The sequence below is a fragment of the Terrapene carolina genome, unplaced genomic scaffold, assembly GCF_002925995.2.
Source record: "Terrapene carolina triunguis isolate 2854851 unplaced genomic scaffold, T_m_triunguis-2.0 Scaffold33, whole genome shotgun sequence".
In the NCBI taxonomy this organism is placed as follows: Eukaryota; Metazoa; Chordata; order Testudines; family Emydidae; genus Terrapene; species Terrapene triunguis.
Genome location: NW_020664384.1, coordinates 1,606,229 through 1,619,900, shown reverse-complemented (window position 1 = coordinate 1,619,900; position 13,672 = coordinate 1,606,229). Strand labels below are relative to the sequence as shown.

Here is a 13,672-nt window from a genome sequence, read left to right as displayed (position 1 = left end):
CTTCCCCAAGCACTGAAACCACACCCACCCAACTCCTGAACATTTGATGGGATGGCAGGGTGCACTTTACACTGCTCTGGAGTATTTTTTAAAGTATCTTAGGGTATGTCTACACTGCAATTGGATTCCCATGGCTGGCCTGTGCTAAATGACTCAGGCTCGTGGGGCTGTTTAGTTGTAGTGTAGACATTTGAGCTCAGGCTGGAGCCTGGGCCATGGGACCTTGCAAGGTGGAAGGGTACAAGAGCTCGGGCTGCAGCTCGAATCCGAATGTCTGCACTGCAATTAAACAGCCCCGCGAGCCCGGGTCCATTGGCACAGGCCAGTTTTAATTGTAGCGTAGACATGCCCTCAGTTATTGGGAACAGCTGTCCTTTGTTGACATCTTTATTTTACTTACTATGAACCAAGAGTGGATGTAATCTCCCCATTCAATGGCTGCACTTAACTAAACTCTTCTTATTGTAGTCAAGAGGGGCACCGACCACAACACCCCTAATCCTGGCCTGGAGAGGAGGCCTGAAGATGGGGAGGGAGGTGTTGGAGTGTGAGCCTGGTCCACACTCAACCTGTAGTGGCGGTCCTGGGGGGATGGGCTTGGCTCCCTGTTCTGGGTGTTGCAATGGGGTGGCCAGGGTTGCAGCACCACTCAGGTTTGCGGCATTAGTGGGGGGTTCATGATTTCTCTGGGTAAAATTGACTCCATGAACCCCCACTAAAATTGCCACTGCTATGAAATCATAATGATTAAAGAATATAGCTCTATTATGAACATTTCCTATGGAATTCTTTGGCAATCTTATGAAGGAGTAACTTAGCATCCTCACCTGGATAGGTGCTGATGGTGTTGATGTGCGTAGTTCTGATGACCCCTACTCGAGTCCCACGGTTGTTCTTCATGCACATGCAGATACAGATGGCGATGCCGGCAATCACTCCCATTATAAATACGATACCAAATACAATCCCTGCTATTGCTGTGCCTCTGCAATGTAAGAGGAAATATGCAGTCAGCTTCAGCCAAAGGCAGTTTAAAGAAAGAAATCCTTTCCTCTTCAGCGTTCCTCATTTTAAACAAAAATGCGTATTGATTATTGGAAATACCACAGAAATCAACCCATCACAGCATCTAAACAAACATGAAGATCCCAGACACACACAAAATGAGACAGTTAATTCAAAGTCACCTAGAACATTGAGCCAGGTCATTCTCCTGATTTACTGTATGTTAAATTGTTTCATTCCAGGGCAGGCATAAATGACTTTTAAATATTGTGCAGGACAGTTTCTCCTCCACCCCATTATGCAGTTGTTCCCCTAGAAGGAAAATCACTATTCTTTTCTCTTTAGAAAAAGGTCAATTTCCCATAGTAATTCCAAGGGCATCCCAAGGTGCTGGCATGGAATGTTTCCATCTGCATTGTTCTGGTCTTTGCTATATTTTGGGTCAGAACGTTTTTTTAGTACACAGAATTGTGTACCTGTCCAACTCCAGATTTAGGAGAACCTTCTCTATTGTGAATAATAAGAAGCAAATTCAATTTGGTCATTCTTTCCCACATCTTCTGGTGCATCCAGCATGTATACTTGCACAATGATTAAAACAAAACAAAACAGTCATAGGGGCTCAATTTACCCGTTACCTTTCCCCCCAAAGTGATTAATCAGACTGTAGTTCCAAACCATTTGGAAGAAGGAAGCCCTGTTGCACTTACACTTTGGGTCAAAATTCTTCTTTTAGGTATACATGAAGAGCTCCTGATATTGAGGACCAACATTAGCCCTTATGATACACCCTAGGCTCGCTCAGTCTTGTTATTCTGCGCAGTCAGTGAAGCATGCACAATGTGTGAGATAGGCATTGATAGTCGTGACTTTTACAAAGAGAAAATGCAGTTTACTGAATATTTTTATTCTATGCATCATTTTACTTTCAAACCAGGATTCTAGATAGCAACCTTGTGGATACTGTTATGTATATTTTATGTCTTCTAATTTGATACTTTGTTCAATAACAAATAAGCTACAATAGGATATCTTGCAATGCAGAAAATAAAGAAAGCATTGCGAAAACCTGAAAGTCATAAATAAAACAGGGTTTATAATGTGTTGGTTTTCATATACAAGTGTCAGCCCTGGAATGCATTTCAAAATGCTGAGTGCCCAGCTGCTTCAGTGGAAGTCAATGGTAACTGCAAGAGCCCAACACTTCTGAAAATCAGACCATTTATTCAGGTGTCTACATATGGATCCAGGGGCCTCTCTAGATCCACAAAAGGGACTTAGGCTCAGTGTTTTGTGCCCAAGTGAGGCATCCAGGCTCTTTATACAGTAAAGAGGGAGACTCAGGTGCCTAAGAATGGGATTCACAGAGGCCATCACACTGAAGAGCTACCTAGGCTAGCCAGAAGGAAATGCTTATGCCCTCAAAGGGAGTTAGAAGCCTGACTCCCATCAGGATTCACAGCTGTGAACCCTCTCCTGATGGTAGGCACCTAAGCCAGCCCTTTTTCGCAAAGAACAGTGGTGGTGGCACCTCCTTATAGCCAATAGCCCAGTGTTTAGAGTGCTTGCTCAGGATGTGGAAACCCAGATTCAAGTCCCCACTCTGCCTGTCTTGAAAGCAGGCCTCCCACATTGCAGGTGTGTCATAGCTATCAGACAGTGGGCTATTCTGGGGTGGGTCTCTCTCAATCTCTCCTGTTGAAGCTATTCCACTTTTTTATAAAACGTTTGTATAGTTATTAGAGCAGACTAGAATTGGGGTCTCCCAGAACAGTGCCCTAACCACTGGGCTACAGAGTCATTCTCACTGGCCCAATGCATATATAAAGTATTTTATAAAACACTAAGATAAGGGCACTCACCTGGGATGTGGGAGACCCTGGGTTCAAGTACCTGTTCTGAATTACTCAGAGGGGGGATTTAAACCTCAATTTCTCATGCTCTAACAACTGGACTACTGGGCATAATGGGCACAGCGGCAACTCCTTGTTCTGTAGGGGGCCTGATCCTGTAGACAGCCCCCAGGAACCTCTGCCAGAGCAGGCCCTGCAGCTGAGATAGGCAGGGAATTGCCTAGTTTGAGAATCCTGCCAGGGTTTAGAGCTCAGTGGTATCAGGAATTAGGTGGCTTTGTGCATGCCCACCAACCGAAATGTAGAGGTCTTTACTGGTGGAAACGTAGACACCTAAGGACCTTATTCACCTACAGGGTTAGGCAGCAGCTGTGCAGGGGTTCTGAGGGTTTACATTGTTGATTTAGGTATCTAAAGGTGCTTAAATCTCTTTATAGGTCTAACCCTTAGTGTTCACCAACAGGCATTAAGTGTTTCACATTTCTAGGCTTGGGTCAAAGTGTGGGACATGGGAAGCCCCTTATTGGTAACATAACAGAATGTTGCAACATTAGACTATGTGACTGAGATCTTCCAGTTGTCAAGTTCATCCAGTTCTCTCTGGGACCAAGTTAGCCACATTTGGAACAATGGGCGTATTAAAAAAAAAAAAGAAAGGTTAAATTCTGAAAAGGCTTTGTGAGATATTCTTTCATTTCCAAAGAGTCTTCTTATGACACTACCAAAAAATAAGACAAAACAAAAACCAAAGGCATAATGAAAGCTCCATTTATTATAAACAACTGCAGTACTATGAATGCTTCCATTATATCCATTAAATGGATGAATCATTGTGACCTTCCCCTAGGGTGCAATATCAGAAAATCATACAGAAAATTGTTGTGCTTAAACTATCTCCTACGTGAAAGAAACAGAACCTGAAACCAAACATCCCTGGACTGCTGGCTATAATTTTAGTGTATTTTTCCTTTGTATACGTAAAGCAGGTCTCCCACATTAACTGTTCGACAGTAATGTTCCAAATATGCAAATCTACTCTGCCCCACTCATTCACTCAAGCTCTTGAGATTAAAACAATTCACTATTTTTTCATTATTATTACAACCTACAAACTGAGGGGAATTCAAACCACAGTTAAAAGAATAAAGGCCAATCCTACCCTCCATCCGCACTCTCCCTCCCCCTCAAAAAACCCAATCTCAAAACCAAACAGCACCACCCACTTCTCTGGAAACAGTGACTGACCTAAAAATGCAACAATATAAATACAGTGGGGCCAGATTCTGCACTCCTTATGCCGAGTTAATACTTTACAACAGGCGTAGACTTGAAATCAATGGAACTACTCATGGAGTAAGGTACTACTCAATGTAAATGTGGCAAAATATGTCCAAATACCTGGATGAGGAGCAGCGGGGCTCCTGGGGTTATTTAAAGGGCTGGGGCTCCCGCTGTCTCTACTGCCCTGGGCCCTTTAAATAGCCACCAGAGCCCTGGAGTAGCGGCGGGGCTCTGGGGGCTATTTAAAGGGCCCGGGGCTACCGCTGCCTCTACGCCCCTGGCCCTTTAAACTGCTGCCGGAGCCCCGCCGCCGCTGCTACCCCAGGGCTCCGGTGGCTATTTAAAGGGCCCAGGGCGGTAGAGGCAGGGGCGCCCCGGGCCCTTTAAATAGCCCCCGGAGCCCTGCTGCCAGAGCCCTGGAGTAGCAGCGGCAGCTGGGGGCTCCGGCAGCGGTTTAAAGGGCCTGGGGCGGTAGCAGCAGCCAAGCCCTGGGCCCTTTAAACTGCTGCCGGAGCCCCCGCTGCTCCCCGGCGGGGGAGAGGGAGGGCACTTACTGGTACAGGGCGGGCCGGGGCTGGCTCCGACCCCCCATCCCCGCCCCTTCCGCCTGAGGCCCCGCCCCTTCCGGGGGGGCAGAGCCGGCCCCAGCCCAGCCCCGTACTGGTAAGTCCCTATTTCTACTTTCACCCCTGCTAACCAGTTTTGTTTCTATTTATGAAGTCAGATTTTGCATTAACGTGGTGTTTAGAGACTAGCTTTTAGACAGTTTGTTAGTGACAGCATGAGACATGGAGAAGGAGCTGCCTACACTCAAATGGCTTCTCTGTTCAAGTAGGGGCTGATCCAAAGCCCGCTGAATCAGACTCACGGGTCATGCATTTTACATTATTATGTGAGCCAAGTACTTCATTTGTAAAAAAAAAAAAAAAAAGAAGAAGATTAAGAGGATTTTGAAGAGAGTGTTACAGCATTAACGTGGTATCTGCTAATCAGCTGAACAGTCAGAACACACTATTAAGAGGTGCTGGGCCCCCATAGCTCCCACTGACTTCAGCTGGAGCTCTGAGTGCTCTGCACTTCTGAAAATGAGGCTCCAAAAGGCTAAAACTCTCAGAATCAAGTCCTGACATGACCAGTGTGTTGGAATGACTGTTCTGTGGATATGATGTAAAAATAAACACTTGTTCACTTTGTGGATAACCTTTGGTATGGCTACAATGTATAAAGCAAAATCATAAATATATTTATTTTCCCTTCTGACATGGCCAAATCTTTTTCAATGCTATTTTCATGTTCCTGTTCAATTAAATACCCTATAAAAAAATTGAATCAACTTTTATATTATAAAATGCATGCTCTCTCTCTCTCTCTCTTTCACTCAGTATTAAGAGGATAGCATAAAAAAATGTCATCTGTATCACCACTGCAAGTTTCATCAAGGGGGAGTGTCTTTAGAGAAAAAGGACAGCAAAGCAAAGGAAGACCTAGAAACTGCACAGCAGAATCACATAGCAACTAGGAAGATTTGAAGGAAAGAGAAAACTTTGAAGTACAACAGTTTAAAGGAAACCTTATGCAAGGTCCTTCATAGAAAAGATATGCCTAGAGGGGAAAAAATATAGCCTTAGAAATAGCGACGGAAAAAGAGTATACAGAAATGTAAAGGGGGAGAAGAAAAGATTTTTTTTTGTAAAAAAGAGAAATTCCAAAGGACATCCTCGGGGGTAACAATAAAATATTCAAAAGATAAGTTTCCTTTCCCCATCACTAACAACACATTTATATTTTACCAGTCAACATTTCGGCTGGTGCAAGGCCCACAGAATCTTTTCAGATCTTCTGCTGGGCTGTACAGGGAGGCTGCCAGTAAACAGTGATCCAAGAAGCCTCTGAACCTCACATTCACCACATGGGAGGTCTCGCTAACTACCCTACATAGGCTGTTAATGGGTGAATGAGAGGGAGAATGAGAGGGAGAATGACCACAGAACTGGCTACTATGTGAATGCAATGGCCTTAATGTCCTGCACAAATGGCAGAGGGGCAGCAGCTACTACTCTAACTCACTGCGGCGGAAACAGGGGGGGGGGGAAAAGGGGGTGGGGGGGGGGGGGGGGGGGGAGGAGATGAAGAAACTGGGATCCCCTGGGTCCCTCAGGAGCTGCTGCCATAATAACGGGAGTGGGATAAAAAAAATAATTGGGTATTGCGGGATGGGAGTGGGTTTAAAAAAAAATTGTCCTCCCACATTGCAAACAACATGAATGCCCCAGCCAGCAGCTGCCACTCTCTGGCAGCCCAACGCTGAAGGCAGCGCCGCCACCAGCAACAGCATTGTCCCCCATTACTACTGCGTTGTTACTGGTGGTGGCGCTGCCTTCATTGCTGGGCAGCTGGAGCGCGGCAGCTTCTGGCCGGGGTATTGCCACTCTCATGTCTGCGCTGGTGCATTAAATTCTGAGAATGGTAAGGGGGGAATGACTGGAAAAGTTTGGGCACCACTGCTCTAACTCGCAGGCTAGAGTAGTGACTACTGAGGACAGGACAGTACTACAGGTCCACACCCATATTCTACATTGAGGGGGGTAGATTTCACCTACTTGACTTCGTTCCCCTGCAGAAGCTTGATAACTTGGGATTTATGCTAATGAAGTGAATTTCAACCTTGATTAATGAAAAATACTATATTTCCAGTGACATCTACTTTGCACTGTGGCTTGTGTGCCTCTGAAGCATAAAATGCAGATGATCCATAGCTTAGATTTGCTTCAGAGTAATTGTGCCTATTGAACACCCCTCCCTACTTGAACATGCAAAACAATGTAGAAGTTTTCCTGAAATTTAAAGAGCTAATCTGCACAGAGTTTTTCTACTGCTATGTAGTTGGGATTTAGCCAGGCTGGCTTCAGACCCATTCGCTGCCTCACTTTCTGCCTCTCGGACTCCCCAATCACTCAATATAGGATATCATGCATCAAATAACACCCCATCCGGAGGGGGGGGTCTGGTTTATTGATGCAAAGTTCAAAAGAAAATACAAGAAATTCCACCGTCTTCCCAGCTGTCCCACAGCCCTTACTTAGTGGATGATTCTTAGTCCTGTCCCTGCTGAGACTTTGCTCCAGCAGGCTTACTCCCTGCACTCAAACCTTCCTAGCCGGCTGCTGCTCTCTGCAGAATTGCACTTACCAGTCTCTCTACCTGGGACCTAAGAAAGGGCTTTCTACGTGAAGCAGCTCATGCAGCCATCTCAGCTCCTTTAAATCTTTCCCTGACCTCAGGCTGCCCTTATATTTCCCAGCAGGCCTGCTTCTGAGTCACATGCTCCCATCCCTTGCCACCTGGACTTATTCCCTTCACCTGGGGAGATGGGCTGAGCCCAATACTCTTAAAGGGTCAGCTCACTATGTGACATACATGGTTATATCAGTTTAGAACACAATATATAGTTAAAGTAGTATAAGCCTCTAGTATGGACAAAGTTATACGAGCATAAAAGTCCTTATATTGGGGTAGTTTACTCTGGGAAATTTACAGAAATCCAGCCTAACAGGGTGCAAGAAATATTGTTCTTAAAAGACATATGATGGACAGTATCCTCATTGTATTTTACTATGTTTTGGTACAGTAAGGGGGTACTCTTTTCACAATCCTCATTTCATGCATCTGATCTATCAAGTCTCAATTTTCTGTACTTTTTTAGTTCTCCGTTAATTTGTTGCCAGTTGTTGGCACCAGTGGTTTGCTGGCTTTGAATTTTTGTAAATACTGTACATCAATAATGGTACACGTAACACAAATTTTGGAATACTACTACTAGCACTAATATATCTCTTAAAGGATTTTCCCTAGTGTGTTAAAAAATGAAGCTACAGGATTTAAAAAAGTCATTCTCTGAGATGCTATTATAAAAAATAATATTCTATGCTCTTTGATCCTCTGTTCCAGCATATGGTATGTTTGAAAAATGAACTCTTTGGACCTTTAATTAAGTCTGATTTTGCTGTGTTTATATAGGCAGAACTTCCACTGAATTTACTGGGACTAACATGCATGTAAGGTCTGCAGCAAAGCTCCAGCAGGCTCATGTGCACTTTTTCCTCACACACAGAGGGCAGATTCATGCTTTCTGGACTGTTCAAAGTGCAACCCCCCTCCATCCTAGCAGGGGCAGCTGTACCTGAAGGGGATTTAGCTCCCCATGGAGGGCAGACTACTCTATTATTACTCTCCTGCAGGGATTTTGCCAGGGAGGGAAGTTTTAATTTATGGCTGGGACACTACAGGACAGCGGTTCTCAAACTTTTGTACTGGTGACCCCTTTCACACAGCAAGCCTCTGAGTGTGACCCCCCCCTATAAATTAAAAACACTTTTGTATATATTTAACACCATTATAAATGCTGGAGGCAAAGCAGGGTTTGGGGTGGAGGCTGACAGCTTGTGACCCCCCATGTAATAACCTCATGACCCCCGACCCCTGCTATAGGAGTTCCATTGGCGAAGCTTACGTTAGACTGATTGATTCAGTACATCCTCTGGCTTCCCAGGGCTCGTTGCTTCTGGGCAGACTTTCCACTACAATGTGATCATAACCCTGGAACACCTTAATAGAAGCCTTTGTAACCTGGGCTGCATAAAGTCAGAAAACTGCCAAACCTAGGACTCAGTGAAATTGTTTGGCTAGCTAATACCCAGTTGCAGGGCCAAAATCCATGTGCTGTTTATGTAAAACCCTGATATGGGCTATGTCAGCTCTTTTTACAGGCCCAAAGTCCAGAGTTTGGTCAAGAGGCCAGAGGCTCAGTAAACAGTAAACAATCTTAGCTAAAAGAAACAGAACAAACAAGAGACAACCTTGCTTTTTACTAAAATAAGGTTGGTCAGCAAAATGCCAGATGGGGAGCAATAATTGGCACTTTTATCTGAAGCTGCAAACAGACCAAAGGAATGAAAGGAGCCCATTATGTTTGTGTCCACTCCTCTGGCAGAGGAGGTAGCCATGCTCTCCCCACACACCAAACTTGAGTTTATGGAAGAGGTTCAAACATGTCAGTATGAGATATGACATCCTCCTCCTGCTTCTCACAGATACTAATGTCCGCCTTTAGAAACACAAATGAAACAATCTGTTGCCATATACTTTTCAAATGTCTTTTTGTTTTAATCCCCAGGTAGGTACCTGTTGGACAATCAGAAGGGCTACCTCATTCCTGTGGACCCCAAATCAAAATTCAACATATATATTTTATACTAATACACTTTATACATTGTTAAAAGAAAAACAGCTGTGTACTACTAATTGTATGTTACTTGTTAACCTGAAACCATGGGTGGAGACATTATGTAATCTTTTGACTATTGGCTGCTGTGCTTATCTTGTCTTGCTGCTAGACCTATTCAGGGGCTCGGGACCACCCACCCCGTCACTTCCCTCCGCCCATGAAAAATCCATATAATCCTTTGTAATCAATTGTTTGGTAGTGTCTCTGAGCCTAATAAACAAAGTGACACTCCGCCAGCACTGTGCATAATAAACCCACATGTTTGATTCTACAAGGTGTCCATTTTGTTCCTTCACCAGTGTTTAATGTAATAAGTGGCATAGAGAATAGCAACTGAAGTAGGACTGGTTTTGCCTTTGAGGCCTTATTCTGCAGTCTTTACTTAGGCAAAACTCCTACTCACTTCCTTATTTTTATATTTTAAAACATAATTTGTATATATATGATTCTCTTTTCCCCACTTGAACTGGGTATAAACGGTATACAGGATATATCCCTGTATAAGAGGATTCCCCATTCAGCACAGAACTGGTGGAATGGTACTATGTCAACCCAACCCCAGGTGGGCATTGGACAGCGCATTCAGGCTATTCTTCTTGGCTGTCCATGGCTACTAAGGGGCTATGGAGTGTATAGGGATAAATGAGAGTACCCCTGAGGCCGCTCTAATTTACTCCAAGTGTCTGGCAGTCCCCCTTGTGGCTCTGAGAATACAGGGAATGCAAAAATGGCTGAAAGTCACTTTTGCCCCTTCTTCCATTTCTGTGCCCAGTACAGAATCAGAGCAACTCAGAATCAGGCCTAGCGCCCAGTCCAGCTGGTACTCTATACATGGAATTCCTTTTTTAAACTAAAATTCCCCAAGCAAGCACCTGAAGGTAATACTATTTTCAACAAGCAATTACTAATTTAAAGATCGGCACACTAATCAACCTTTTAAAAGTACACCAACAGCTACTTTAGGATTTCAACTATTACTTCATTAATTCTGTTTTACTGAGATCAGATCATGTATCTAAATATGCTGCTGATGTTTGATTCTGTCCAAATTGATTTTTTCCCTCTTTGATACTGACAAGGTGAGGTTTTTTTTTTAAACAGTTCAGCCCACAAAGTGCCTTGAGAAGTATAAGCACTGTGAAAAAGCAAAAGTACAGCCCTTTGGGCATACAGTACACTGCAAACCCTAACCTTCATTCCCCCTTCTCTGCTGGCAGCTCAGGACAGACATAACACTACACGGGATTAAGAACAATATCTTTTGTCTTTTCATATTTTCGATGCATGAACAGTAGGTTACAGCCTACAAGTTTGTTACAAAGTTGCATGTCCAGTGAAGTGTAGTCAGGCATATTTAAATAGGACCTGAGAGGAAATCATATACACTGCAACATAACAGGATACATAATTACAGTTTGTTCTGGTTTCTGTGTAATCCTTGGATGGACTTTTCAGACAAGTTATCTTTCCAGAAACATCTGAACACAGTGTACTTACTTTCTTTATGCACATCCGCACACTCCTCTCCCTGGCGCCTAACCTGAGTAGTTTGTCTGGGCAGTGGAGAACTCAGCCGTGGGATATAAGAATGGAATGTTACAGAGTGGCAACAGAGTGCTCCAAATAAGCTACACTGGAGAAGTCTGTAAGATCCAGGTGCCCACCCCCAATAGGGAGAAAGAGCCAAATGATTTATATAGTTGTGGATCCTCTAGCCTGTTCCAAAATCCCCTCACCTGACAACAGCGAGCCCCCGGGATGCTTGAAAAACACCATGAAGGGGATGCATGCTCCCTCCCTTCCCCATCCACTGAACAATAGAGAAGCATCTCAGTTCCTCTACAACTCTGCCCTCTGCACCCACAGAGGACGATGCAGGATGTCCCGCTCAGCGCATTCAGGACACACACGGAAAGGTCTTTCTGTCGATTTTATTTCTTGTAACAAAACAGGAAATGAATTTAGTGCTTGTGGAAACTGCTGAAGTGACCTTGGAACTGAAGTCATCTCTCAGTAGAACAGTACAGCGTGTCAGTGCATGCATGCCCCCAGCTTCCCAGCATCATGCCTCAGCTATGGAATCACCTCCAGGGTACAAAGATCATTGTAGTTTGAAAACCACATCCATTCAGTCTTGGACTTTCTGTCCTGACTGCAACTCTGGTGCAGAAAAGCACCTGACATCCCTAAATCATTTCACATAGGATAACATTATCATCAGTTTGTACTACAGTAGTGCTTAGGTGTCCCAGTCAAGGATCAGGGCACCAGTGAGCAAGTCCCAAGAAGAAGGTCGCTGTCCTGAAGAGCTCATCAGTAGGTTTATGACACCGCATGAAAGGCAGATAACACAGATAAGGGGGCGGGGATCAGGGAGGTTGGGAGGACAACAGAACAGTAAAATTAGCATGTTTTGCAGAATAGGAAATGGTTTCAGGCTATAACCTGATAATGGTAAGCAACTAAATTTTGATCAGTCTAGATCTGTTCTGTGTTTGAACTTGAATTTTAAAAGTGAACAGATCCAGATCATGGCTTTTAAACCCTGAGGCAATCAGTCCGATAGTAAAGAAATTAAATGTTTTTACTGCCATTTGAAAAACTGTCAATACATTTAACTTAAAACAAAAGTGATACAGAAAAATGCTATTAACGCTGCAATATCAGAAATGATCGCTTTTTTACTTTTTATTTTAAAGTATTTTGATCAGGACAGTGCCCCAGGCTTCCAGTTATTGACTTTGCCCTCCTACTTGTTTGAGCTAGGTGCTACAAAGGTATTTGAACCCCAGCCTCTCAGTTTAGTTTGATGTGCCTTTTCTCTATTTTCTATTCTTTACTCCGTCCCACCCCTCCCCAGTCCTCCTGTTGCAATCTCATGAAATTAGAGTTTTTCCAGGAGCTGCCTGGAAAGGAAATAGAACCTGTAATGGAATTTCCACTTTTGGAAATGTTCCACATTGTTGAGCTTGCTCAGAGGCCTTGATCAGTGACCCAGACATTGTATCTATAGCTGGGAGGGTGACAGTGTTGCACTTAGTGTAATCACCTTTGTCTTGTTTTAGATGATGCTCTTTTTGTTGCTTTTGGTCCTTGGTATTACTGGTCCCACACTACTGTTAAAAAGCACCTTCTGAGTCAGAAGCCAGGAAAGCGATGGGAGCACAACAAAAAAGGAGCAACATCTCTAACAGCTGAGGAAGGGAGTTGAGCTCCTTCCAAACCCCCAGCCAAAGAAAAGAGGGGAGGACAGATTGGCATGTAATGCTTCCAATAAAATTGCTACCACTCGATAGAACTCTAGTAATAACCCACTTTTGACATGAGCTTGGTTAGGTAGGTTTAAGTGCCTCCCAGAATGCTCTGACTAGTGTTTGTTTGGTAAATGTTTGAAGTCCTGTTTATTTACATCAGCTTCTGAAAACATTTGGCTTCACATATTTCCACCAGCTCATTTCTAGAGCTATGTCAGATTCTGTGTTTTTGCTTCACAGGGTTTGTTTGAACATTTTATTTGCTTTTCAATTTGCAACCTTCATTTACACTTTTGAACTTGGTATTTGGAGGAATCCAAAACCTCAGATCAAAACCCACCAAGTTTCACTTAAGTTTGCATCCACAGTGGACGTGCCATAGCTTCAATGCCAAATCAAATCAGGTCAGGTCAGGTGAATGTGAGAGGTTCATGGTCCTCCTGAGGCTTTCAATGAACCTGTTCCATGTTTCAAGTTTGTAACAAACCCCTAAATCAGGCAAGTTTTGTATGATTTTAGATTTCACTGAGAACATCACACATAGCTCTGATCATTATCTGCAATGTTACCCACATGAGTAAGCATTAATTAAAGAGGTGGCAAGACTAGGCCCTTAAGTACAGCCCTGTGAGGCAGAGGAGCACAAGCTTGTGGGGAGAATATTAAGTGGATGAGTGACATGGAAGGTGGCATTTTATCAGTGTAATCAATAAAACTTCCATAATACTGAGGTCAGAGACCTGGCAGTTGCTGATGCACAGTGCGAACTGGGTTCAGATATGCTTCATCTGTGGCAGTATATGCCTGAGACTGCACAGACAAGGATGCCTCACTCAGTCCTGGAACACATCCAGTTTATGGCTGTCTTCTGCACTAGTGTGCTGAGGCAAACAGGAATGTTACAAACCCGTGTGTTGCTGAGAACTGTTGCAAGTACTAGATCAGGGTGGGCCACATCTAGGTATGGAAATTGTATGGCGGGCCATGAATGCTCA

The 13,672-nt window shown here is 43.9% G+C and overlaps 1 protein-coding gene across 1 annotated transcript in view; it reads right to left on the bottom strand.

Moving 5' to 3' along the window:
* LOC112124778 (cysteine and tyrosine-rich protein 1) overlaps positions 1 to 13,672 on the bottom strand; it is a 70,347-nt gene that overhangs the window by 2,685 nt on the left and 53,990 nt on the right. The window contains exon 3 of the mRNA XM_026652406.1: positions 828 to 985. Within this exon, the coding sequence (XP_026508191.1) occupies positions 828 to 985 (158 nt within the window). The remainder of the gene's footprint in view (positions 1 to 827; positions 986 to 13,672) is intronic.